At 40.7% G+C, this 23,713-nt stretch overlaps 1 protein-coding gene across 2 annotated transcripts in view; it reads right to left on the reverse strand.

The window, feature by feature from the left end:
• Nucleotides 1-23,713, reverse strand: part of PANX1 (pannexin 1) — a 52,940-nt gene that overhangs the window by 25,141 nt on the left and 4,086 nt on the right. For both annotated transcript variants that reach the window (XM_072611336.1, XM_072611335.1), the window contains exon 2: nt 2,149-2,288. In XM_072611336.1, coding sequence (XP_072467437.1) covers nt 2,149-2,288 — 140 coding nt within the window. The remainder of the gene's footprint in view (nt 1-2,148; nt 2,289-23,713) is intronic.

The raw sequence follows: 23,713 nt of genomic DNA on the forward strand, positions 1-23,713 counted from the left end.
TATGACATCACTTCCCATAGTCATGGTCCTGTTGTCCAACAATTTTTAATAATAATTAGTTTTCCCCTCAACAGCATATAAAAACAATTTGTGTTGTCTAACATTTGAGGTGCCCTGGTGACCTCTCCCCAATGAGATAATAGATTCCTTGAGGGATTAGAGCTGTTTTATTTCTCTCATGTGTTCTCCCTAACCCTCCCCACCAGTACAGGACTGCATACAAATGAACATCTGCAGCACACAGAGCACAGAGAATTCTGGATTTGGAGTAAAAAAAACCTGGGTGCTGGTTCTGATCCTTCCTAGTTTGTGCCTCTGAATAAGACACAATGACTCTGTACCCCAGCTTTCCTCATCTGCAAAATGAAGATAATAAATAAATACTTATTACTGTGCTAACTACATCCTAATTATAGGGAACCAAGTGAGATAACAAAGGTAAAATGCTCTGTAAACCATAAAATGTCAACTAAGAACAAATACTTGCTGCTTTAAGATCTAGTACTTTTAGGAGAAAATAACACAAAAACTTCAAAACTGTAAATGAAGGTCTTTAACTCTGAGACGAAAACCATCCATCTACCGTGGGAAGATGGTAAGCATTTCTGCAGTGTTTTCAGGTTTACAAAGTGACTTACATATATTATCTCATTTGAATCTGAGCTAGGTGCTATTATTATCCTCCTCTTATAGAACAGGGAACTGAGGCAGACAAGTTAAATGATTTGCCCAGGGTAACAGAGCTAGTAAGTATCTGAGGCTGAACTTGAACTTGGGTCTTCGTGAAACCAAGTCTAGCTCTTTACCAAAGGAATACTATCCCCCCCACCCCAAGTATGTGGACAAGTATTTTTAGGAACATGCAACCCGGCATATCTGGATTTCTCCTGGCTCTACAATTTGCACCTGTGAACTCCACTCAAGAACTGTGTTTTTTCTGGGCTATTTTGTTTCCCTGGTGACTAAAGTCTATGGTTAACAAATCCTGCTTACCCGGAGGGCTGAAATCCAAGAAATCAAGCAGGGGAAACAAACCAGCAAAAACAGGAGAAGGGTGCCAACTGTCAGGCCCCCAGCAATAAGCCAAATTCCATGAAATAAAGACTAAGGAGACTGGAGTGAGTCAGGCAGAAATACTCCTTTAAAAAGAGGGAGAATGCTAGTGTTGTGCCGGTGTCCTGCCACAGAGCAGAGCAAAGTAAAACTCCAGTGTTTGGCTTTTCAGGACAGGATAAGCCTGCTGAGAGCTGCATCTCTGTATTCCTCTAGGCAGATGGGGATTATAAAAGATGCACAACTACTCCATTTGTTTTCATGAGGGACAAAAGAAATCAGTGGCTGGTACTGAAGGCCAGCTGAAACAGGGCTCTGCTTTCATTAACGCATAAAAGGCGGCTATGAGCTACTTCATCACTAAGGGAGCTTTCTTCTTGAGAAATACCATTTGATACTCTACAGCAAAGTTCATCAACTTTAGACTTAGTTATCTGATGTGATTTTTTGCCTTCCAGGCAGACAAGCATCACCCTCTGTGACAGTCTATCTTCCATACAACATTTAGCTCCAGCTCCAAGGGGGATCCCTATCTAAGCTACTGCATACAATTCAATTTAATCTGATAAATTCAAAAGAGGAAAACATTGAAAATCACTTTAGTTACCATATTAGTAATTTTATTTTCTAGGTCAATCAGAGGAATGTTCACATCCTGACCCTGTCACACATGGGCAAATCCCTCTGCAGTTCTGTGACTATCTTTCTCTTTGATAGAAGAGTATTCTGGATGAAAGAAAAACATTTACTAAGTGTTTACTATGTACCAAGCACTAAGCATTGGGGATATAAAACCTGATAATCCTTGCCTTTAAGAAGCTTACATTTTTGTAGGGTTGGAGAGATAACAACAACTAGTTTATACAGGGCTTTAAGGTTGGTAAAGAGCTTAACGTATATCATCTCTTCACAACACTGAAGGTAGATTTTATTTTCATCTGGAAGAGGAAGAAGAATAGGAAAAGGAAGAGGAGGAAAAGTTGAAAAGGAGGAAGGATTTGAATTTCTTCCTCATTCCAAGGGCAGAGCTCCTAGCTGCCCCTCTGTCTCTCAGGTTCTAATGTGCTGGGGTCATATAGTTATAAGTACACATACCTTATGGAGCCACAATGGGAGGTTTTCTGAATCATTGTTCAAGAAATGCCTTTGCTGAACTGCGGCCCAGCAGTAGGAATCCACAAAAGCAGCCTGGCGCCAGGAAAAGGAACTAGGAGAGAAGCAGCTTATCTGTGTACCTAGGAAACAAAGCACAATATTGCTAAGAATGGAAAACATCATCTGTGACAGAAAATTGTTAGTATAATTGTGAATATGATAGAAAGGGCTAATACCAAAGTGATGTGGACTGCCACTCTCTTAAAATGATCCTTATAATTTCAGTAATGTCCTTGTATTCTTACTCTTGAGATATTTATTCTCCATTAGATTGCGCTAAACCACACCCTAGGTCCCAGAACCCAGGGATTTTGCCTTGTGGGGAAGCCCCGCTCAACCTAGATCTCAGCTTCTAGTGTCCTTGCCTGCTTCCCTTGACTCTCATGGTACGAAAGGAAAAACAGTCAGAATTCGTGCCCAGATTGCCAAAGACTACTGGAGTCTCATGCCCCAGGCCTCATAACTGCCTCTTCCTATATCCTCCTAAAACTTTAATAACTTTTTCATGGGTCTTTGGTTGGGAAACCCACTAGACATCTCCTGGGGTGGCAGATTTACTACCCTATTATCCCAATTTAAGGTACTTTATTCCTGAACTCATGGCTTTGATTTATTTCAGGACTTGACATTTGTAATGTGCCTTCTGACCATGCATTCACTCATTCATTCCCCTAAACAGCATTCATTTCAATACGCAACTCCACAAAGCACCTCCTAGGTAAGGGTGGCTGGGGTTGGGGAGAGCTTGTATGGAACAAATCTCAGAAGATGTTGACAACATGGATCCTGCCAGGAATCTGACAACAATCTAGTTTAGGAAGACAGAGTATGCCAGCTGTTGAAGTTTGAAGAGTCCTTAGCACTCAGTCTAACCTCCTCAAGCTATATATCCAGTTAAAAATTTCTGTCCCCCAAGTTCTCTATGGAGGAATATTTACCCCTTACCGCCAACCCTTCAGTGGAATATGAATTCTTCTTTTTATCTCTAGGGCTTAGCATAAATACCTTGCACAGAATAGGGGCTCAATAAACACTGGTTGAATTGAAATTAAGTGGTAATAAATACTATTACTAAATAATATACCAATACTAATAAATACTGCTATTTACATGGGGCTTTACATAAATTATCTCAGTTTATTCTCGCTTAACCTCGGAAGGTAAATCCACATTTTACAAATGAGGAAAAAGGCAAAATCACTTGCCCAAGATCACACAGCTAGTAAGAGGCTGAGGCAGAATATGAACTCAGGTCTTCCTGAAGATAAGTCTAGAACTTTATCTACAACTCTTTTTGTGAACCTTTTGGTCCCAGTCTGCTTTTCATTATGCCAACAAGATATCATGTACTAAAGTGCTAACATATTGTCTGTATAATGAAGATAACCTACCGTCTCATCCACTGTTAACAGAGTGTGCAAAGTTCCCAGCCCCTTCCCCCCAAGTACTTATGCTTGCTTCCATGCATGCTATATCCCCCATCTGCTTTGGGAGCAGTAGGCATGCCTTTGTAGGCTAACTAGCCTTAAAATATTGTTCAAGGCGATTAGTAATGGGTACCAGTTTGGAGCTAAGAAGCAAGATATTGCTAACTGATCTCTTAAGGAACCAAGCCTTAAGGTTGATTTCTTAAGTACTGTGTGTGGCCATAGGACCACAATCAAGAATGAGAATTATATACTTGAGTAACATTTGAGTGCCCAAGAGCAATGGATTTCTAATGAATAAAAAAAAGGGTACCTTTTACTTTGGTGCTTTAGAACCAGGTACCACACCTCCTAGGCTATAATAACAAGGTGAGAAGAAGGGGTAGACCATGCATGCTTACCTGCCTAGGAGGACAAGACAATGGGTACTGGAGGGCAGTAAGAATAAGTTACACATATGGCCAATGTAAGAGCTAACTCCTTAAATAAGAACTGTTATAAAGTTACATTAAAAGAGGGAAAAGCTACTGGGTAATTAGTCAATGGGGAGTCTTTTGCTGTGCACAATGAAGCCTTGTTAAATCTCTCTCTTCTAAAGAGGAATTGTGTTTTTTTTCCCTCAGAGTGGGGAGTCTTCTGGCCTAGTCAGCTACTGTCCTTATAGGTACTGGCTGGGAAGGGGGGTAGGCTGGCTCCAAATCCCTTCATCCTGTAAATGCTTTTGACACCAGAGAGCAGAAATGGAACCCATGAGAGGAGGTTTCAGAAAGACATTTCAGGTCCATATGAAGATAATCGCAGATGGAGATGTTTAAAGGGAGAATGAACTAGGACTCGTGGTGTGGTACCTTATAATATCTTGTTTTAAAGTGCCAAAACAAAAGGCATCTTATTATTATTCATTAGAAATCCATTGCTCCTGGGCACCCACATGTTTCTCCAGTATACAATTCTCATTCTTGATTGTGGTCCCATGGCCACACTTAGAACACAATACTTAATGAACTAGGCCTTAGGAAGTTGTGGATTCCCAATCATTGGAGGTATTCCAGTAGTGGATGAATGAGCACTGGTCAGGTGTATTCTAAAGGGAATTCCTATTTACATATGGATTATCACAGCCAACCTCAAACTCTTCCCCAACTCTGATATTCTGTGTTTGACCAAGTGGAACTGAACAGCAAGGGGAGGAAATGTGCCTTTATGAAGCTCTAGTCAAAACCTACAAGATATGGCAAGTTATTGCCACAGGTGGCAGTGCCCAGCACAGCTACAGGGTAGACAGAAATAGATCTCACAAGCTTAGAGGTTCTCCATTGTAGTGGGCTATTCAGACTGGGCATTCTCATTAGGTTTGGCATTAAGATGGTGAGCCCTTTAGAGGAAGGGGGTACCAGGTTGCCCAAAGAGAAGTGAACCAGCCTAGGGAAGAAACAGACCAGGTTAACCTTCTGTGCTGATCAGGATGGAATTGGCTACGAGGAGCCCCTGCACTTCTACTTTGGACAAGACAGAGCCTGCCAAATAAGTTAGAACACCGCAGATTTACTTTTCTTCCTGCCTCAGCCCTGTGCCCCCAGGCTGATTTTAGTCTTTTTGTTGACTGGAAACCCAGGCAACATGTAAGCCATTGCTTGGCCCTGTATTCGTGCTGTAAGGAGTGGCAGAATCAGGTGTAATATAACTAACAGAAAGCAGACATCACCACCTCAGAGCCAGAAAGCCCTGAGTGGGCTGATGACAGGTGAAAAGTGTTACCAAGAGCATGTAAACAGCTTCTCAACTTCTTTCGTCTGCTTCCGATAAGACTGGAGTTTGGGCAATTCTTTCTTGGTATCTCGTCTCAGAATGTTGTTACTGCTAGGTCTGTGTTTAAGAAGGCTTGCCCAAAAGGGCTCTGTGGCTGTCTGGGCCAAGTGTCAGTGACTTCCCACTTATGAGGAAGTCTCAGTATGCAACATATCCCTATTTATTGCAACGGGCAAACAGGAAGTAGGGTAAGAAAGTAGGCCAAGAATACCGGAAAGCAGATGAATGGAGTTAAGGTTGCCAGGATACCAGAGGGTTGGTCTTCTATGGGTGTACCCAGGTGACAAGGGATACTGGATAAGGTACCAACACAAGAGAAAATCCTTCAATGACCTAAGCATTTCCATAGTCATGGCCACATGTTACTTCTGTGGGAAGATTATACTGAAGTTTACGGAGCTCGATGGAGTACTGTCTCCATAACCTTCTGCTCTGTGGAGTTTTTTCCTTTTTATATTTTCTTCTTTATTACCAACTGAAGCATCAACAAACATAAACACTTCAGTATGTGAAGAAAAACAAGAGAAGATTGTGTTGGGATTGGAAGTTCAAATCCGTGTGGACGGTCTCGGGCGGGTAAAAGTGGGACTTCTAAATCTTAGAGTCTTACGAGGCCCTCCATGAACAGTGGGGATTCGAGAAGGTCAGACTGAGCTAGCTCGGCTAGCTCGGGTATTTCCGCCTCTCCCCGGGAGATACGTGATGGGTGGAGTCTCCCTGCCCTCGAGGTCGTCCCGGATCTGGGCACACTATTGTTATCTAACAGCACGGTATTGAGATGCAAACTGTGTGGCTGAAGGTTAAGTAGGATTGAGGAAGCCTGAAAGCTCTCTTAGCACGTGAGGAGCCAAGAGGACAGTAGGCTCCACTTTTCTTCTTTCCTCTCTCCCCTCTCCCTCTCTCCCCGCTTGTACTTCTACTTCCAATCCCTTAAGATCTTAGCCTCCTTAGGAAATCTCCCCCTCTTCCTCCTAAGGAAGACCTCCCTGCACTTGTAACTAGACCCTGAAATAAAGCTCAACCCTTGTTCGACTCTGGAACGTCCTTTCTCTCATATGAGCATCCGGTTTTGGCCAACCGAAGACCTCGGAGGTGAGGTAAGAAGACTCGGGTAGCCCACACAGGCCTCTAGGCCTGGCAGTTGGCGCCCAAACAGGGACTGGGAGCGCAGATAATCCTGGGTGTTTTTGGGGAACACCCGGAAGGGGCTGTGAAAGAAGCGAGTCCCGAATCCTAGATTAGGAAAGAAAGAAAGAGTGAGAGAAGCTTCCCACACCCATGGGAAAAGGGCAGAGATGGGGAATCTATTGCCAGTAATAAAGCCAGAGGAACAGGAGGTCTGGGCTGAGAAACTTCACAGGGAATGCAGGAAGGCGGGGGTCACAATAGAGTTAGATGACCTCTGAGAATTTTGTAAAAGGATTTGGAAAGTTTCTCCTTGGCTCAAGCAGGCAGGAATATCAAGAGAAAAATGGGGAGCGGTCGGAGAGCAAATGACTGCTTATGAGCAACAATACCCTGGGGAGCAGGAGGATTTAGATTTCCTGATATTCGGTGTAATTAAGAGCCTGCTGGAAGGGCCGGAGAGGCCAGGGCGGGATTGGAATGAGAGTGGAAGTGGAGAGAGGGGAGGGGAGAACACGGGAGGGACAGAGAGTCCAGGCAAGCAGAAAGTTAAGCGGAAAGTTAAGGAGCGTAAAGAAAAAATAGACTCGGAGCTCCATCTAGCGGATGGAAAAGGTGAGGCAGGGGAGAATACGCCGTGCCTTCCCTCCGCGCCTCCTTATAACCTGCTCCATTGGTCAGACAGTTCAGGGCCACAGTCCAGTTTGGAAAAAGGAATAAGAAAGGCTATAGAGAATGGAGAAGATGTAGGGACATTTCCTGTGCTAGAAATAGCGGACCCCAGTGTCCCCGGTGGCGTTCGAAGGAGCCACATACCCATAGAGTGGAAGAGAGTGGCGACTCTTAAAGAGGCTTGTACCAAGCATGGCCCTAATTCACCCTTTGTCATAGCCATGCTTGAGACTCTCAGTGGTCAGTTCGTTCTGACTCCTAATGACTGGAAGAGCTTAGCTAGAGCCTGCCTTACCCCTGGGCAGAATGTGATTTGGGTATCAGAATTTTCTCAGAGGGTAAAGAGCACTACCGGTGGGCTAGGGGCTCAGGCCCCCCAGGCTTATCAGCAATTTACAGGAACAGGGCAGTTTGAGGCTACAGGAAATCAATTACAGTACTCAGCCTCCGATTATGTCTTGATTGCCGGAATGGCTATTAGCCGCCTCGGGATGAAGCTATCAAATTTTTAGTAAGGGCCATTGCTGTTGCACTGGAGTCCCCACCCTTGAATTGGAAGTCAGACACCCCGATTTGGGTGGAGCAGTGGCCCCTGACTCCAGAAAAACTCCAGGCACTACAACTACTGGTTAAGGAGCAATTAGCACCCTGGAATGCTCCTGTGTTTGTTATAAAGAAAAATCCGTAAAATTCAGGTTCCTTACAGATGTTAATCAAGCATTTGTAAGTACCTGGCAGCAGCTATACCAAAATAAACAGCCACTATGCATTCTTATCAATCTCACCTTGAAGGTGATCCTCGCTAAACAAAGAAGGGGAAAAGGTCGCCTAATACAATCAGAGCTAAGATTAAGAGGCCTAATACAATCAGAGCTTGATACAGCTGTCTCAAAAGGCTCACATACTACTCCAGCTATGAGACATTTTGTGACTTTTCCAAGACAACCCCGCAAGGAAAGTAATACCCAGGCTGGATATAAAGACACATGGGCCATGGTAAAGGATATGGCCTCAGGGAAATGGAAAGGTCCGTATAAGATACTAATATGGGGTCCAGGGTATGTTTGTGTCTCCATAGGAAAAGGTCATGCGTGGATTCCCATTAGAAGGATCCGTAGGTGGGAACCGATGTCGGACACAGCGGAGACGCAGGAGGCGGAGACCCTGGAGAGCCCAGAGACTCCGGAGAAGGATCATATACCACCTGAGTCTGCTGCTGACAGCTTTAACCTTGCTGCCCAGAGAGGAGGCAGCACTCATCACAACTGCAGACACTGCTGCTGACAGCTTCCCATCTAGGCATCTCTTTCCACCGGCTGTAGGAGGACTTTGATATCACAGACTCAGACACTTGGGGGGGGAGGAGGTGACCAATTTTCCACCTGTATAGATCCATTTGCAAGATTAAGGGGGGTGGTGACGTGTAAGGCATCTACACCAGCTGCTCCTCTTAAAATATGCTTTGGGATTAGTTGATTGCACTTCCTCTGTTGTAACTCAGCCATTTAGTTTCATCTTTGTTTTATTTGATGCCTCCCTTTGTCAGTTGTACTAGCTGCAGATTTCTGTGTGAATGAAGTCTTGTTGTAGGGTACTCATATGCTAAAGGCCTTCCTAATCCACTCAGCCTCCAGCCACTGTTTGCTCTAGAGCCAGGTGCGCTCCGTGCATAACAAAGAAGGGGAGATGTTGGGATTGGAAGTTCAAATCCGTGTGGACGGTCTCGGGCGGGTAAAAGTGGGACTTCTAAATCTTAGAGTCTTACGAGGCCCTCCATGAACAGTGGGGATTCGAGAAGGTCAGACTGAGCTAGCTCGGCTAGCTCGGGTATTTCCGCCTCTCCCCGGGAGATACGTGATGGGTGGAGTCTCCCTGCCCTCGAGGTCGTCCCGGATCTGGGCACACTATTGTTATCTAACAGCACGGTATTGAGATGCAAACTGTGTGGCTGAAGGTTAAGTAGGATTGAGGAAGCCTGAAAGCTCTCTTAGCACGTGAGGAGCCAAGAGGACAGTAGGCTCCACTTTTCTTCTTTCCTCTCTCCCCTCTCCCTCTCTCCCCGCTTGTACTTCTACTTCCAATCCCTTAAGATCTTAGCCTCCTTAGGAAATCTCCCCCTCTTCCTCCTAAGGAAGACCTCCCTGCACTTGTAACTAGACCCTGAAATAAAGCTCAACCCTTGTTCGACTCTGGAACGTCCTTTCTCTCATATGAGCATCCGGTTTTGGCCAACCGAAGACCTCGGAGGTGAGGTAAGAAGACTCGGGTAGCCCACACAGGCCTCTAGGCCTGGCAAGATTGTATGTGAAACCATGAGCTATTTTGTAGTTTTAAAAAACGTACATGTGAAATTTAACAGCAGGGATAAAGTCATCCAGTATGCATCCCTTTCTAAACTTTTTTGTTTGCTTTAGTGTAATTTTTAAAACATTTCTGCATGTCTATTATTACCCATAAATTCAGCCTGTCCCCCAAGTTATGTCTTGTAACATATGAATATAGTCAAGCAAAACAATTTAATACACTGGGCAGGGCTGAAAATGGAAGTCTTCTTCTCCACCTTTTTGCCAAGAAACAGATAAAATGATTTAACCATTTTTGCATTAATCTGAGTTTTGAAATCTTTCAAAGTCGTCTTTCATAATATTGTGGTCACTGTATAAATAGTTCTCCTGGTTCTGCTCATTTCACTCTACATTAGTTCACACCAGTCTACCTCAGCTTCCTTTAAGATAAAAGAGGTATTTACGATATTCATAATTTCTTACAGAGCAGCTGTATGTCATTACACCCATATGCCACAATTTGTCCAGCCATTCATCAATTGCTGGGCACACACTTTGTTTCCAATTCTTAAAATTGATGCTATAAATTTTCTGTATATATGTGTCCTTTCCTTGTCTTTGACTTCCTTGGGGTACATACCTACTAACAGTATCATTGGGACAACAGTGATAAATTTAATGGGTTTGGAGGTATAGTTCTAAATTTCTTTTCAAAATGACTAGACCAACTCATAGCTCCATCTGGCTTGTTTCTCCAATGCCTTTGTCAGAAAGGCACATGATTTCTAGAGAAGACCTCAAAAGTTAGTCAACTAGAAAACTATTTTGCCTGTACAGTACATTTATTTGTACAGAGAAGATAATGCTTAGGAAGGCCAGCAATGATATTGTTGGGTCAAAGAGCATGAACAGTTTTATAGCCCTTTGGACATAGGTCCAAATTTTCCTCCAGAATGGTTGGACCAGCTCACAATTCAACCAACAGTATATTAGTGTCCCTATTTTCTTACAGCCTTTCCAATATTTGTCATTTTCATTTTCTGTCATGTTAAAGTTGTTTTAATTTACATTTCTCTTATCAATAGTGATTTAGAGCTTTTCTCATATGATTTCTTCTACTGAAAACTGCCTCTTCCTATCCTTTAACCATTTGTCAATTGGGGAATGGCTCTTATTCTTTCCCTGTTTCCTGCTTTTCTTCTAATTTTGGTTCTACTAGTTTTGTTTGTGCAAAAACTTTTAAATTTCATTTAATAAAAATTATCCATTATATTTTCTGTGATCCTCTGTATCCACTGTTTGGTCATAAATTCTTCCCTTATCCACAGATCTGACAGCTAAAATTTTCCATACTCCCCTAATTTGCTTATGATATCACTTTTCATGTCTGAATCATGTACCTATTTGACCTTATCTTGGTATATGGCATGAAATGTTGATCTATGCCTAGTTTTTGCTTTCCAATTTTCCCAGCAATTTTTGTTAAACAGAGGCCATAGGGACTCACTAGAATTTATAGAGTAGGTAGATGACATGGTCAGAACTGCACTTCAGGAAAACAATTTTGGTAGTTGTGGGGAAGAAAAATTGAAAAGGGAAGAGACTAGAACCTGAGGGATCAACTAGGCTACTTCAGGTGAGAGCTGATGAAGTCCTGAACTAACATACTAACCATGTGAGTAGTGAGATGATAGATATGAGGGATATTGTGTAGGTAGAAATGACAAGATTTAGCAACTGATTGAATAAGTGGAATTAGGGAGACTGAGGAATCAAGAATGCCACTGGAGTGTGAACCTGATAGAAATCAGGACATTTAGAAGAGGGATGGGTTAGGGGAAAAATAAGGAGCTCTGTTTTAGACATGATATATTTCAAAATATTTAACAGGCAATTGGTGATATGGCACTTAGCTTAAGAGATAACAGATAATAACAGCTACCACTTACGGAATACTTTCCATGTAATTGAGTCACCTCTGCCATGCTGGGCTTGGTCGCCATAACAAGGAAAAACAAGGGTGGAGATCCTTTAGATTAAGCAAGTGAACTTACAGTCTGCAGTTCATAGCTCTAAGGTTTCATATCAGAACCCATAATCACTATCCCTAAGGAATCATGTCAAACTGATTAATATTGATTAGAATAAAATAGTCAAATAGTCATCTATCACAGGAATATAAAAAAGCAAAAATGAAACCATTCCTGCCCTTAAGGAACTCACATTCTAATGGAAAAGATGACAGATGCATGTGTGTATATGTGTACATGTATATATTTATACACACATATATACACATAAAACACAAACACACAGAATATGTATATACACATACAAGGTGATTTTGAGATGTAGGGTACTGGAACATGGCGGTTTAGATAGAAGGACTTGAGCTGAGTTTTGAAGAATTCAAAGGATTTGGAGATAGAGGTGAGAAAAGAATGCATTTTAAGCATTGGGAGCAGCCAATATAAAGGCATAGAGGCAAGTGTTGAGAGTACAAAAGTAAGTAAGAAGGCCAGGTCTGCTGGACCACAGAGTTTGGAAAAGGGAATAATGTATATAAGTTTGGAAAGGCAGGCTGGGGTCCACATTTTGAAGGGTTTTAAATGCCAAGCAGAGGAGTTTATAGTTTGATTTTGTGACCATGGTTTCTCTTTCTTTGTGTTCACTAGCCATCCCTTTAAAATTATGCTTTATAATTTTGCTAGGAATAAAAGTCCAGCTTAGTGACCTACAGTTTAAGGATTCTATTCCCCCCCTTTTTTGACTATTCAAACTTCTGCCTCTCTAGGGCCATGGTATCTCTCCCACTTTACGAAATCTCTTAATGATCTTGGTGACAGTGACACAATGACGACATCTGTCCACTTTCTGAATAGCCTCAGATGCAGTTTATGTGGTGAGAAGCTCATCAAAGACAACTAGATGCAGTCTTTACTATCACCCTACTTGTCTTTGAAATCAATCCCCTTTTTGTCATTTTGCTGTATTCTTTCCAGACTAAAAAGTCTTCTCTATGGCAGAGAAAACAAAATTTAAATAAAAATTAAATAGCTCTTCCTCCTCTTTATCATCATCAACCCATGCACTATACACTGAGGTCCTATTTCTTTTCTGATATTCCTCTCTCCCCCATTATAATTACAACGTTCTCCCAATTTTCATCTGATTAACATTCTGATTAAATATCAGAAGAATTATATTCTCTGTACTAAAAGAGCTTGTAGATATAATTGTGAATTATTCAGCAATTCTGGAGAATAACAGAAGAGCAGAAGCCTGGATAGGGCCATATATCGTTGTTTTTAATAAGAGTTTAAAGATGTGTGGACCAATAATTTTGAGATTAATATCTGATAAAATTCTAGCCTGAATTATTAATCCAAAGTACTATGTATACCAGGAAAAGGAAACCGTTATCACAAAGCGCCAACAAGTATCCTCCAAGAGTAAGTCAATGACAAATAAATTTAACTTTTTGATAGAGTATTAGATTTGTAATATGAAGAAAATAATATAAAAATTATAAAACCCATTGGTGAAAATCAGACATATTAACTCTCTTGGATGTCCTTGTATAATGAGGGAGTCTGTGGGGGTGGGAAGAGGGTGACGTGATTTTTTCTGTGTGAGGAATTCCCCACATGGAAATTCTCTCCTCTGATGCAAACTGACAATTCATCTCTAACTTGCAGTCTTTGAGAGCTACCTGGGGAACTAGGCAAATTAAGTGGCTTCCTCATAGTCACATATCTAGTATGTGTTAAGAGACAGAATTTGAAAAAAGGTCTTGCTGAATGGGCCTTGCTCTCGATTCACTATAGAAATGGAATCCAACTCAAATAGAGTCTGATCCCTACAAGCCACATATTGATTTAGACAACTACAAATTCATATTATTTATGTTTTACTGTATTTTACCTATTTTGTTAAACATTTGCCAATTACATTTTAATTCCTGTAGCACTGCCTTCTTACACTACACTTTCTCTTGTCTTTTGAGATAAGATGGAGAAATTTAGGCTCCATGATAGGGCAGTTAAATGGATTCATAACTGGTGGATGTACTATACCCAAAGAGTGGTGATTAATAAACTATTGTGAACCTGGAGGAGGTTACATTTTTCACTGAATTCTGTCTTGGTCCTATCCTGTTTTTCCATTTTTGTCACCAACACAGAAAAAGACATTTAAAAAATGCTTATAGATTTACAATGGACACAACACAAGGAAGGATAGCTAATACACAGGATGATGTGAGAATTCAGTAAGACCTCAATCAGATACGCAGTTAAGTCATGAAGGCCAAATTTATTTCTTACTTCAAGTACGTGAGATTTCATCACTTTAAGTATTCCTTTCACGTGCATAGGTTCTAACCCCCTTATGCCTTAGTAAAATATTTTTGTGATCTGCTATGTCTGAAAATAAGTTTAACATTTTGTGTCTAAAGTTGTACCTAGGCGTTTTTCTGCACTTAGCTTGCTACTCTGGTCCCCAAATAAAAACAACAAAAAACATAATTCTCATGACTAGAGTATAAATTGCAAAGTCATTCTAGCTTGATTAAATGTATCAGAAATTATGCTTGTTTGGGACAGCCTTCAAAAAGTCATCACCTCTAATAGAACAGGAGTTTGGTAAAAGAAGGTTAAAAGTATGAGGCATAAAAGTAAAAACTGATTTTCAAAGAGCACTGGACTTGGAATCAGAGCACTTGAATGCTGGCTACCAAGTACTATATGATCTTGGGCAAGTCATTTGTCCTTTTCAGGGCCTCATTTTTTTCTCATCTTTTACATGAGGAAGTTGGATCAGAACTGGAGTTCTTAACCTTTTTTATGCCATGATCCCCTCTGCAGTAATTGGTGAAAATAAAGATGTAACTTCTTTTCCCTTCCAAGTTCATGGACCCTCCTGAAATTTGTCCACAGATCCCTTAGAGTTCATGGATTCCTGGTTAAGAAACCCTGGACTAAATGATTTCTAAGGTCCCTACCACTTCTAAATCCTAGAATTCCAAAGTCTAAAAGATCTTAACCAGAATAAAACTTCCTCCCCTCCCACTAAGGTAAAAAACTAACTCAAGAACCCAATTCTTCCATATCCATGAGACACCAATACCCTCTGCATCTCAAAATGGAAAGCTAGAATTATAAAAGCCAAGTACATTCCTTTGGGCCAGGGGTGGGGAACATGTGATCCTTTAGGTCCTCAATTGTGGCCCTACTGAATTCAGACAAAAGGGCTGCACTTTAGCACCTAGAGGGCCAGGTGCAGGTTGCCCACCCCTGCAAACCTTTCATGGTTTATTATTAGAACTGGCTTATAAAAGAAGGCACAGAAATATACTTCATCTTAACCTCAATAGACTGAAAAGTGATTTTTCTTGCAAAGTAACATTTGTTCCACTAAAATTGGTCCAATCAAATCTCATTCTCTACAGTATAAACTGATAGCTCAGAAAATAGTCCCTTTTATTATCCACATTCTGAGATACATTGCTCTAAACTACTCAGGGGCTGAGAATTATTATTTTTCTATTGTATCTATAGAAGACTGGGCAAAGGCCATTCAATAGGGGTAGGCAAATAATTTGATTAAACACAGCAATTTCTTCAGGAATTATTGACCAATATGTCCATATAATACCACCTCCCTGTGAAGGAAAATGTGTACTTTTCAAATATGTACAACTTAATTACTTTAGAGAAATTCTAAAAGGTACTTGGCTTAGTTTAGTCAAGAATGAAGACAGCAAAATATAGTGGGAAGAAAAAGTCAGCAGACCTCCTTGCTGTGTAACCTGGGAAACATCTAATACCCATTCTGGGACTAAAGTTTCTTATTTGTCCATTGAAAGAGTTGGACTAGATGATCAATTTCTAAGTCCTTTCTGGATTTAAAGTTTGATTCATGAGGCAGTAGCATACATAGGTAGGAGTCAGGTATGCTTACCTGGTTATGGCCAGTGTCTCACAGGTAAGACCAGAGGTCAGCAGGGAGGGGTAGTTATCGCTGCAGCCAAGAACAATACCAAGATAAAATCTCCCATTTGATAGGATCAAGACGAGAGATAAGAGCATGCCACTGGTATTTTTTCCCTCCTTATTCATGTTTCAATAAGGATACGTATTAAAAACTCTGCCATATCTAAATGCCACACATATTATATATTCATAATAATAATGCTGGGAATTCCATTCAAGCAAGCATGCTAAAGAGGGAAAAGGCATAAACTAAAAAGTACTTTTTGTCCTTTGTCCTAAAAAAATCCCCATGAGCCAAAGGAATAAGAAAAAAGCATAAGTGAAAAAAAGAAGAAAGGATAATGTACGGAAAATGTATCTGGTGTACCCTGGAAAGTAAGTCCACCATCTCTACCATCCCATTCAAATGACAAACTGCTGATATTGCTCAAGCAATGGGTAGTGTATTTAAGGTAGGTATAAGAAATGTAGAACATAAGCTTCTTGAGGGCAGGCTCTGTTTTATTTTTGAGTTTGGACACCCAGAATCTAGTTTGATGCCTGATGCAGAGAAGTTTGCTGAACTGAAAATAAGGTCTCCTGAAAATCCCAGAGATATGTCTTAGTTCTATCTCTCTTGGAATTGTTACCGTACATATTAGCAGTAGCTCTGAGGCTGCTTGGTAGTGCAGGAGATAGAGCAATGAATCTAAACGAGGAAGACCTGAATTCAAATCCTGCCTCAGATACCTACTAGCTATGTGACCCCTGGCAAGTACCTGCACTTCTCTCAGATTCAATAATTATCATCTACCTTACAGGGTTTTGGTAAGCATCAAATATGCATCTAATACATGCTAGCTATGATCATTATTGGACAGCTAAATGCTGCAGTAGATAGAGTGCCAGGCTTTGAGTCAGGAAGACCTGAGTTCAAATTTGACCTCAGATACTTACTAAATGTGAAACCCTGGGCAAGTCACTTAACCCTATTTGTCTCAGGTCCTCCTCTGTAAAATAAGCTGGAGAAGGAAATGGCAAACCACTCCAGTATCTTTGCTAAGAAAATCCCAAAATGGGTCTTGAAGAGTCAGACACAAGTCACCTACAACGATTATTATCATTAAAAAGTTGTGAAACAGACAGCCTTTCTACTTATGGGCTTCATTTAAATCGATAATCATTTAATAATTGCTGACTGCATCTAGAACTGTGCTAGGCCTTGGGCATATGAAAGACAAAAACAAAATACAACCTGCCATGGGGAAGCTTACATTATATTGGGGAAAATAACATGTACATGTCTAAGTATATATAATATCAAGTTGTTATGGGAAGGAAGCAAGCGAAAAAGGCCTCCCATAGGAGATGGCATCTGAGTTAGACTCTGGAGGGAGTTAAGGCTTCTAAATGGCAGAAGTGAGAAAAAAGCCTATACCAAGCACAAGAAGATAGTCTAAGCAAAGAGATGGGGGCAGGGGGATGGTCCTTAGTGATGGTGCTGTTGGCTTGAGTCATTTGTAACCCTGTGACTGGGGTCCATGCTGCAGCTTAATGAGCTGAATGTATTGCCAGATCCTTTGACTGTCAGTAGGAATGAGAATAGCTGAGAGACATAGCCAAGTTGCTCAAATGTCACGCAGTGAGACCTGGGACTAAATTCTAGGCTCTCTGACTTCAAATCTTAGACTTCTTTGCTGTATTTTTAGGTCCAATAAAGAGAAACCTCCCTGTGGGCCCACACAAAGGAGAGGACTGAGTTCTGTAGGAAACAGCCATGATTTGGGAGGGTGCTGAATATGAAGCCATCAAAGCTGGGAAATCCATTCTTGCTCCATGTATTTGGTCCTGCTGAGGCACTATGCCATGAGCTTAGTTAGGAATTTCCCATTTTTAAAAGATGAAGAATAAAACTGGAGAAGCACAAAAGCAAATAAGATATTAGTTTAACAATATATGTAAGATGTTAAATATCTTTTTTCTTTTGAACAAACTGCAAATAGTTCAGTATTTTCAAGTTTAAAAGTCTTATTTTATTCCTTCATTTGCTTCTTGTTTTTGTGGATAGGTTGTTAATTTTTTAGTGAAATTCTTTTTTAAAATAAATGGAAATAAATGTCTTTAAATTTTAAAAAGATCATTATTGTGCCTAATTGTTTTCCAACTTCACAGTGATTGATAGAAGGCACTAGACCTGAAGCAAGGGACTGAGACATAGAATCATAGGTTTGGAGCTAAAGAGGTCCTCAGATCATGTAATCTAAATCCCTCACTTTATAGCAGAGGAAACTGAGGCACTAAATTATAGGACCTGTCTGTTCTAGGTCACACAGGTGATAAGCAGCAGAGCTGTAATTCAAACCCAGATTCTCTAAATACAAATCCTGTTCTTTTTTCTAACATGACACAATTCCTGTGAAAAGGATAAAGATACGTAAGCAATAAAATAAACTGCAAATATTGTGCACTCTCTGAGGGCAGGGGCCAAGTTTTAATTGAGGTGTGTTAACTCTCCTTCTCCCCAGGGCAGTGCCTTGCACGTGGCAGATTCTTAATAAATGTTGCAAAGAGAAGTTATGGAATGTGCATCCCTGGAGAGTTTTTTAAAATACACAAATGAGATGATCATCAAAGAGTTAGTTAGGCTTACACGCATTTAGGGACGGTGAGGTTTCCGATGCTATCTTTCGTAATTATTACATGAGCAAACTGCTTTGATTAAAAAAGTTTTTTAAAATCACAGGAATGACTTAGATCACCTAAACCAGATTTTCAATCAAAGGTTTGTGAGTGCAAAAACAAAGATGGCATCACTGTGACTGCTGCCAGGATGTATGGATTAGAGGAAGCGTACCAGCTGCTCTGAATGGTCACAGGACTTGGTTACAAACAAAACAATTCGCTAAAGGGTTATTAAGGGCTTCAGATGGTACAGTGAAGGGGAGGCGAGCGGGAAGGCATAGAATTAGAGAATATTCTAACTGGACAGACTTCTAGAGTATTACCAATGCTTTTCATGTGACAGTTAAGGAAATGGGGCTAGAGAGGTAGTGGTTTGGGCAAAGTTGCTCAATTGATCAACAAGGATTTAGACTCCATGTACTGTCCAAGGCATTAGGGATATGAGGGGAAAAAATCCTTGCCCTAAATGAACTTTTGTTACACTAGCGGAGACAAAATGTACATATACTTGTGTACAATATGAAGTCAGCAATCAATAAGCATTTATTAAGCAACTAGGTGGTGCAGTGGATAGAGCACCAGGGCAGGAGTCAGGAGGACCTGAGTTCAAATCTCCCCTCAAGACACTTGACACCCACTAGCTGTGTGACCTTGGGCAAGTCACTTAACCCCAACTGCCTCATCCTGGGTCATCTCCAGTCATCCTGATGAATATCTGGTCACTGGATTCAGATGGCTCTGGTGGAGAAGTGAGGTTGGTGACCTGCACAGCCCTCCCTCCCTCAAAACAAGGTCAAGTGCAAGTCATATCATTATTTCTCTGATGGCATGGTCTTCTTTGGCAATGAAGGACAAACACATTAAGCACCAACTGTGTGCCAAGCACTGTGTTAGGCAAGGGAGATATAAGTCCAAAGCAATTCCTACTCCCAAGGAGTTTAAGTTCTAATGAGGGAGACCAAAGGTACATATATAAGTATATACTGTGTGTGTGTGTGTGTGTGTGTACATAAATAGAGAGACAGAAAGAGGGAGAGACAGACTAAATATAAATAAATACAAACTAAATACAAAATAGTTTGAGAGGAAGGACACTAGCAGTTGGTGGGGAACAGGAAAGACTTTATGCAGAAGATAAGCTTCATGTGCATTTCAAAGGAAGAGAGAGACAGACTTTTAGGAGGATGTATATAAATACATAATAATTAGGGGAGCAAGGGGAGGGACTTTACACTCTCAGCAGGAAAGATCAAGAGAGACCTCATATTCAGGGTGGAACGAATTGTAGCTGGGTGGTGCAGTAGATTAAAGTGCCAGGTCTAGAGTCAAGAAAACTTATCTTTCTGAGGTCAAACCTGGTCTGACGCTTACTAGCTGTATGATCCTCGGCATGTCACTCAACCCTGTTTACCTCAGTTTCCTCATCTGTAAAATGAGCTGGAGAAGGAAATGGCAAACCACTCCAGTATCTCTGCCAAGAAAACCCCAAATGGGGTGAAGAAGGGTCAGACATGACTGAAAAACGACTGAACACCAGCAACTTAAACTGAGTTTTGAACAAAAATAGATATTAAGGGGAAAGAGGTGAGGAATGAATGCATTACAGGCTTAGGGGATGGACTGCATAAACACACACAGACAGGAGAGGAGGTATTATACGTAAGCAAGAGTAAGAAGAGAAAACTACAGAAGGACTCATCTAAGTAGGTGTTGAACTCAGCTCTTCTGATGCTTCGTTCCTCACTCGTCATTCTCAGGTCACAAAAATTCTGCTCTTTATAAATCCTAGGAGATAAGGGTGACTTTTAACAGCTTTTCTACTACTTCAGGAGAACAAGCATAGTTTGCATGTGCCTCCCAAGCCTGCTTCACCAAACTATAGACCAAAGACCACTTTTTTAGAAACAAACATTTTAAAATCACCTATTTTGTGCCAAGCACTGTACCAAACGCTTTTCAAATATTTCCTCATCTGATCCTCACAACAACCCTAGGAGGTAGGTGCTACTATCATCCCCATTCTACAGTTGAAGAAACTAAGGCAGGTAGAGATTAAATCAGTCATCCAGGGTCACATAGCTAACAAGTATTTGAGGCCAGATTGGAAGTCATCTTTCCCTCACTCCAAGTCCAGCACCAGTGCTGGCACACAGTGTGCCATATTTTGGGTTTTTATTGTTTAATTGTCTTTCAGTCATGTCCAACTCTCCATGACCCCATCTGGGGTTGGCATGGCAAAGATACTGGAGTGGTTTGCCATTTCCTTCTTCAGCTCATCTGACAGATAAGGACACTGACTGAGGCAAACCAGGTTAAATGACTTGCCCAGCTAGTATCTGAGATTGGATTTGAACTCAGGAAGAGAAGACTTACTGACTCCAGGCCTCATTCTATCCATTGGGCCACCTGGCTGCCATTTCCTTTTGGATCCAGAAGGCAAAACCAGCAGCAATGAGAGGAAGGTGAAAAAGAAGCAAATTTGAGGTCAACATCTGGAAAATTTTCCCAAACAGTAAGAGATATCTAAAAGTAGAATGAGCTGCCAAGAGGTGATGGGTCCCTTCCCTTTGGAGGGGCAAAGCCTGGTGGACAACTTATTGATTATGCTACAGTAGAATATTCCTTTGTGGATGGATCAGACTGGATGGCCACCAACGTTCCTTCCATCTCTCCCATTTTGTGATTCTGTAACCCCTGCCCAAATAAATACTCTTTTTCTATTGTACCTAGAAGGGTAAGTAGGCGCTCTATAAATTTATTTGCTAAATGAATGATTAGGTTTGACCATGTTAAAACATTCTTAATGCACTTTGTGGCTGATGCCAACTATTTCACAAGCCAAAAAGGGAAATTTTGATATTTGTTAATAAATGAAATTATCATAAATGGAAAAAGAAAGGCTCAAAAATGAAACCAAAAATACTTTCCTTTCAGTTGCTACATGAAATGAGTCACAAGTCTCCTTGGAGAAGCTCATTAAAAAAAAGAAGGGGGAAAAAATCTGTTTACAATGAAAACCAAATTAATTTTTATGGACCATTACCTAGGATTCTTCATAAAAGTACTACTCTGACAACATATTATGGGATTGAGGTAACTGAGACCAGTTTCAGCAGAAACCAAGTACTGGCTGGTCCTACCTACTTCAAAAAGCTAGAGCTCCAGCAACATACTGTCTGTCATTTAAGGATCCTCAATTTAGTTAGAGGCCAGCGAGTCCGAATTCCTTACATCAGAGATGAAGAAAGGGGAGCCTAGAGAGGTCATGACTGGCCTAGAATCACACAGTTAGTAAGAAGCAATAGTTGAACGCAGGTCTTCTGATTCCAAGTCTTGCTATGTCATTTTCCCTCTTAATGCTCATGAGAATTGGCATTTTTTGGCCACGTTTGGCAATGTGTAAATACTCTTATTGGAAGGGTTTTCCTGCAGAGATGAAACCATGAGTCCTTGAAGTGTTGACTTATGATTTAAGGTAAAGCAATTGCTTCTGGAGTAGCTGAAAGGGCCCTTGAGTTGGAGTTAAGGGACTAGGTTTGGTTCCTCATTCTGCCACTTATTAGGTGTATGAACTTGCTTAGCACAGTTGAAAGAGACTAGTTCCAGAGTAAGAGGTCCTGGATTTAAATCCTGTCCCTGACAATTACTCCCTGTGTGACCTTGGGCTCATAGGTCTTCATCAACCTAGGCCTCAGGTCCCTCATCTTTAAAATGAGGGGGTTGGACTAGATTCTCAGGTTCCTTCCAGTTCTTGGGGGCAGCTAGGTAGTGCAGTGGATAGGGCACTGGCCCTGAAGTCAAGAGGAACCAAATTCAAATCCAGACTCATATATTTACTAGTTGTGTGACCCTGTTAACCCTGACTGCCTCCAAAAAAATGTTACAAGTTCCTTCCAGTCTGGGATGTATGATTCCATGATCTCCCTCAACTCTAGTTTCCTCATCTATAAAATGACAATATTGCTACTGATGATCTCTGAAGTCCTGTCTACTTCCAAATCATGCAGTCTTTACTAATATCACTTACATAAATATCATTCCATATCAAGAGGCAAATAAGAATGACAAAGGACTATGACTGCAGTAGCTCTCAAATAAGCATTTAAAATGTAAAGAAATGATCCATCCCTTATGACTTGTGGAAGCTATAGGACATTGTTGGTTGGTTTTTTTTGGTAGAGAAAGGGAAGCTATGATTCTATTAATTTAGATGTAACTTTGCCAATATGAAGGTCTAAGGGAGAAGGGTCTAAAGTGATGATCATAGAAGTCAATCCACCAAACAACCAACCAACAAGTGTTTAAGTACTTATGATGCGCTAGGCACTGTATTACCTTTGTGCAAAGAGGAATATTAAGTAGTTCCTTTCAATCAAATGAAAAATACTGTCTACCTCCAGAGAAAGAATTGATGGAGTCTGAATGCAGATCAAAGCATGCTATTTTTCACATTATTTTTTCATGGTTTTTTTGTCTGTGTTTTCGTTCACAACATGACTAATATAGAAATATGCTTTGCATGCCTGCACATGTATAACCTATATCAAATAGCTTACCATCTCAGGAAGGGAGGGAGAAGAGGGAGAGAATTTAGAACTCAATATTTTTTAAAATATACATTGAAATCGTTTTCACATGTAATTGGGGAAAAAGTAAAACATTATTCAGAACATAAACATATAAATATTTCCTTTCTTCAAGCAGTTTATATTCTATTGAGGGAGACAATATGTACATGTTTAAGTTTATGCAAAATATATAAAAAACAAACAAAAGTGCTCTTTGACTCAACAATACTAGAATTCTCCTCAAAGAAAGGGAAAAGGACCAATATGTACAAAATTAATTAAGGTCATTTTTTTTTGTAGTGGCAAACAATTGGAAAACCAAGGGGTTGTCCATCAGCTAGGAAATGGCTGAAGAAAAGATGGTATATGAATGTCATGGAATATTATTGCACCTTAAGAAATAATGAAAGGGATTGTTTCTGAGAAACCTAGGAAGACTTGTTTAAATTGATGCAAAGAGAACAATTTATATAATTATATAATACAATAATAATAATATAATAATTTATATAATAACAATTTATATAATAACAACATCGTAAAGACAAACAACTTTGAAAGATAAGAACTCTGATTAATGCAATGACCAATCACAATTCCAAAAGATCAATTAGGAAGCACACTATCTCCTCCCTGACCCAGGAGGTGATAGACTCAAGATGCAGAATGAGCCATACATTTTTAGACATGATCAAAAGATAACAAATTTGTTACAGACCTATTTGGCAAGTTACATGATTTCCTTTAACTCTGTTCAGTAGCACATGAATAGAAATGAAGGTGTCTGATGGAGGGGTTAGCAGGGGTGGGGAACTTGCAGCCTTGAAGTTACATGTGGCCCTCTAGGTCCCTGGACAAATTCTTTTAAGGGGATCTGTTCTGTGAAATTTCAATTCAGTCAATGAGCCGCACTTGGAGACCTAGAGGGCCACATGCGGTTCCCCACCTCTAGTCTAGATAATCAA

This window comes from Notamacropus eugenii, chromosome 5, assembly GCF_028372415.1.
Source record: "Notamacropus eugenii isolate mMacEug1 chromosome 5, mMacEug1.pri_v2, whole genome shotgun sequence".
NCBI classification, from domain to species: domain Eukaryota; kingdom Metazoa; phylum Chordata; class Mammalia; order Diprotodontia; family Macropodidae; genus Notamacropus; species Notamacropus eugenii.